Raw genomic sequence first — 3,674 nt, 5'->3', positions numbered from 1 at the left:
GCTGCTGGTGGCCAGAGTGCAGTTTTGGAGCCACTTGAGGTAAAACAAAGTGCAGCCAAAGAGGTGGAGGCTGGTGGTGGGGAGTCAACAATATCAGCGGCTACAGACTCTGGATACTGCTACCAAGATAGCTGTGATGACCCCTCCTCCCTCCTACCACCTTCATCTCCTCTATGATGTATGACACATTACATTTGTCCTCTTAAATGAGACACAAGGCGACATTAAAGTGTGCAACGGCACTTTCTGCTGCGCTGCAGTACAGGTGGTTACTGCAAGACATAAAGAGCTCTATGCTTTCGGCGCACTTGCAGGAACACACACCGTCAACGGACGTTACGCATTGCAGGCAAGAATCACATGAATTTGAATATTTCTAAAAGGTTAAAACTGACAACTCACTACTTTTATTTGCCACATGTTAAATATCTACAGGTTTGTGCAGTAGTCTGTTGTGCAGGGTTGGATCAGAGCTCTTGTGGACAGGAAGCGGAAGAAGCAGAGTCTAAAATGGACTTCCTGTTGGAGGGGAACTTTGACACCAAATACGTGTACCCATCTATTCTGACAAGCCGAATGTTCCTGGAGCAGCCAGAGAGTCTGGAGAAAGCTGCAGACGGGAGACTGACCATGAAACATTCAAACACGAAGGGTGGCCTGGTCACTGCCTGCCTGTATGGACGAATGTACCACCTGGACAATGAATAAACTTTAGAGGGATCAGGAAAATAAAGTTCAGTGTTATGGTTAAGAGCTGCTCCAACCTTCAGCTGTTACACATTTCTTTTATCTCTTATAAAATAAACCAAAACAAATGTCTTTATTCATCTGTTACTTAATCTTTACAGTACAAACATTCCACCAAGTAGCATTTATCCTCTGTTTGAATGTTGCATATTCCTCAAAAGGCAATATTTAATAGTTTCTCTCTCTCTCTCACACACACACACACACACACACACACACACACACACACAAACAAATCCACACAGTGACAGCCACCTTCTCTTGTCTCCTGTACACAACACAAACATTAAGAAGTTACAGCATTGCAAGTTATCCATTCCTTGGGCTGCTCATTCAGTTCATCAGTTGTACAGTACATTGGTCTTACATCCACCTGCTGTCACAATCTGCTCTCAACGATTCAATCTCCACCTGGAATAAATACGTAGGTTTCAATATTGACTTTCTCTCCTAGGAATCAAGAAGTCGATCCTAATCATGAATGCAGCATTATAAGTGTCCCAGAGTGACAGTCAGTGGCTGCTGTGAAAGCTCAAAGAACTCTGAATAAAATCTCAAGTACAGTAGGGAAAACGCTTCTTCAGCTGGTCCCATAAGATTGTCCCTCAGTTTCTGTATCTTAACAAAGAAAAAAAAGCAGTCCTCTGAGCTTTTCTTCACCAGATGCTCCATTAGTAAATGTGAATGAAAAATCTTTGAAAAGATTTAAAACTGTATCCTCAAACAGAAAGAGTTCAACGTAAAAATAAAACCACTGCTTTACATTGAAAAGGACGCTGACCATGTTACTGATCGTACAGTGATGCCGTGGAAAAAAAAAAGTGGCAAATTATTCTTTATTTTACCAAATTATTACATTAGTGCATCTTTTCCACTGTGTATGCACCTGAAGGAAGCAAGCATGTGGTTCAGACGAGGATTATTTTAGATTTGAAGAGACTTACCTAAGAATACTCTGCTTGTATTTACTGCCCTGTCAAGCTTTTGTCAGTGATCTATTAAGGCTCCTGAGTGGCTGGCTAACCTGCCAGTATTGAGGTTCCACTAGTCCTCAGTACGTTTCTGAATCTGAGTCATTCATTTCATCATCTCCGGAGACAGAGGACAGCAGGCGTTCTGGCCTGCAGTAGGAGGCGTGGTCAGGTCTCAGTGGGGCTGGAGTATCAAAGGCCACACCTTTGGAAATGTGGTTTGAGATAGGGTGGTGGTTGATGACTGTTTGAGTAAGCGAGAGAGTGGGCAAAGCTGCTATGGTGACCATGGGTGAGGTGGGCATCATTGAGTTGAGGATGAGGGCCAAGCAGTCAGCTACATCCCGATTGGGAGCACAAGCCAAAGCTGGAGTGTAACCTGGGAATAAAAGGAGGAAAAGGGTTCATAGTACACATTAGAATTACACCTGAAGAGTATGTGTGAGTACAGTGAGATGAAAGCTGACCATTCTCATCCACAGCTAACACACTGGCTCCTTTCACCAGCAGCTCCTGGACCACCACTGTCAATCCCTTCCTGGCTGCTACATGCAAGGGCCTGCAGGTAGAAGAGTGTTACAGTAAGTTCACAGTGGGTTTTGCAGGTTATCCTACTGTTTACAGTAGGTGCAACCTTCAGGTTCTACATACGTCTGCAGAGCAGCGTTGGTGCAGTTAATGAGATTCCTGTCGCTGATTTTCTCCAGAATCAACAAGGCACTTGTCTCGTGACCCTGAGAAGAACAGAGAGTACCAAAGTCATCTGCAGTGACCACATGAGATGTGCAACAATCCTGCCTTTGTCAGTATGTTAAAGAGATGACGTTCTGAGCTTCACATAAACGTTAATCTCGCGCAAAGCTTTAAAAGCTCTTTGTGTGACAGTTACGGACCAGTGCGTGTGTGTGTGGCAAATATTATTGTTCACAATAATATGACATTCTCCAAATTGTGCCTTTAGTGATGCAAGTGAAACATGTGATGATGTGGTTAAATGTGTCTGCCAGATGTGTCCAAAGTGATACATAAATGTTCCAAGGGCCAGGGCCAAAACATACACGTCCCACACATTGCAAAAATATAAAATCTGAATTGTAACTACTTTCAACTTTAAATTTTTAATACTGAATGACTAAAGAACATTTCCTGTCTCTGAATAGCCCTTACCTTGCTGCAAGCCAAATGCAATGCTGTGTTCCTGTCTGCATCTTGCAGTGCCAAGTCTGCCTTAGCACCGCTCACCATCACCTCTGTAACACAACACAACAGTGGAGATAAATACAAGTGAAAGGTTAAGAAATCAGGGACCATTATTTCCACAAGTTTATCCCAGGATCAGTTAGTGTACTGACCCACAGCATTGGTCTGTCCATTTAGAGCTACCATCATCAGTGGTGTTCTGTGCATGTGGGTGTCAACAACATTTGCCTGAGCTCCATGGCTCAGAAGAAGGGAAACGCACTCCACATGGTCAGAAAAAGCTGCAGCATGAAGAGGAGTCCTGCATCAACATCAACACAGTTATTGTAAATACGTTCCTGCTCACTAAGAACAAATACAAAAAAAAAACCCCTTCCACACAAGATGTTAAGTCTGTCTGCATCTCTTACCTGCCCTTGGAGTCCGTTGCATTCACAATATTTGCACCCAGGGAGTCAATTAACATCTCTGCCACTCCCTCATTATCGTTTATCCTAAAACACATAACGCAGCCTGTCACACACCCTCAGAGCAAATCGATCCTCATAAGCATTCGGTCACTATTGAAAAGGAAGCCCTTGCTTTGTTGTTAGCCCTGCAGCATTTCGAGGTGTATATTGGATCCAGCTCTATACCTGTTCAAGTATTCACTGACCACAACCCATTGGTGTTTCTCTCCCAGATGCAAAACTCAAATCAGAGACTTATGCGTTGGTCCCTTCTTTTGCAAGATTTTAATCTGCAAATCAAACATAA

The 3,674-nt window shown here is 43.3% G+C and overlaps 1 protein-coding gene and 1 pseudogene across 2 annotated transcripts; one reads left to right on the top strand and one right to left on the bottom strand.

Moving 5' to 3' along the window:
* The first annotated feature begins 4 nt into the window (after positions 1–4).
* On the top strand, positions 5–823 carry LOC109199292 (biotinidase-like; annotated as a pseudogene).
* An 883-nt stretch (positions 824–1,706) lies between these two features.
* On the bottom strand, positions 1,707–3,470 carry LOC109199293 (serine/threonine-protein phosphatase 6 regulatory ankyrin repeat subunit A-like). Of its 2 annotated transcripts, none has more exons than XM_025904809.1 (6): positions 3,329–3,470; positions 3,071–3,219; positions 2,886–2,968; positions 2,370–2,452; positions 2,186–2,277; positions 1,707–2,097 (listed from the first exon to the last, which is right to left on the bottom strand). In XM_025904809.1, the coding sequence occupies exons 1-6, from the start codon at positions 3,421–3,423 to the stop codon at positions 1,799–1,801; spliced, it is 801 nt and encodes a 266-aa protein (XP_025760594.1). In that variant the 5' UTR covers positions 3,424–3,470; the 3' UTR covers positions 1,707–1,798. The 2 variants fall into 2 exon arrangements, with proteins under 2 accessions (XP_025760594.1, XP_025760595.1); XM_025904810.1 differs by having other exon boundaries at positions 3,071–3,199; positions 3,329–3,413.
* Between the last annotated feature and the right edge of the window lie 204 nt (positions 3,471–3,674).

Source organism: Oreochromis niloticus, unplaced genomic scaffold (genome assembly GCF_001858045.2).
Source record: "Oreochromis niloticus isolate F11D_XX unplaced genomic scaffold, O_niloticus_UMD_NMBU tig00007232_pilon, whole genome shotgun sequence".
Classification (NCBI taxonomy): Eukaryota; Metazoa; Chordata; class Actinopteri; order Cichliformes; family Cichlidae; genus Oreochromis; species Oreochromis niloticus.
This window is presented reverse-complemented; position numbering and strand designations above follow the sequence as displayed.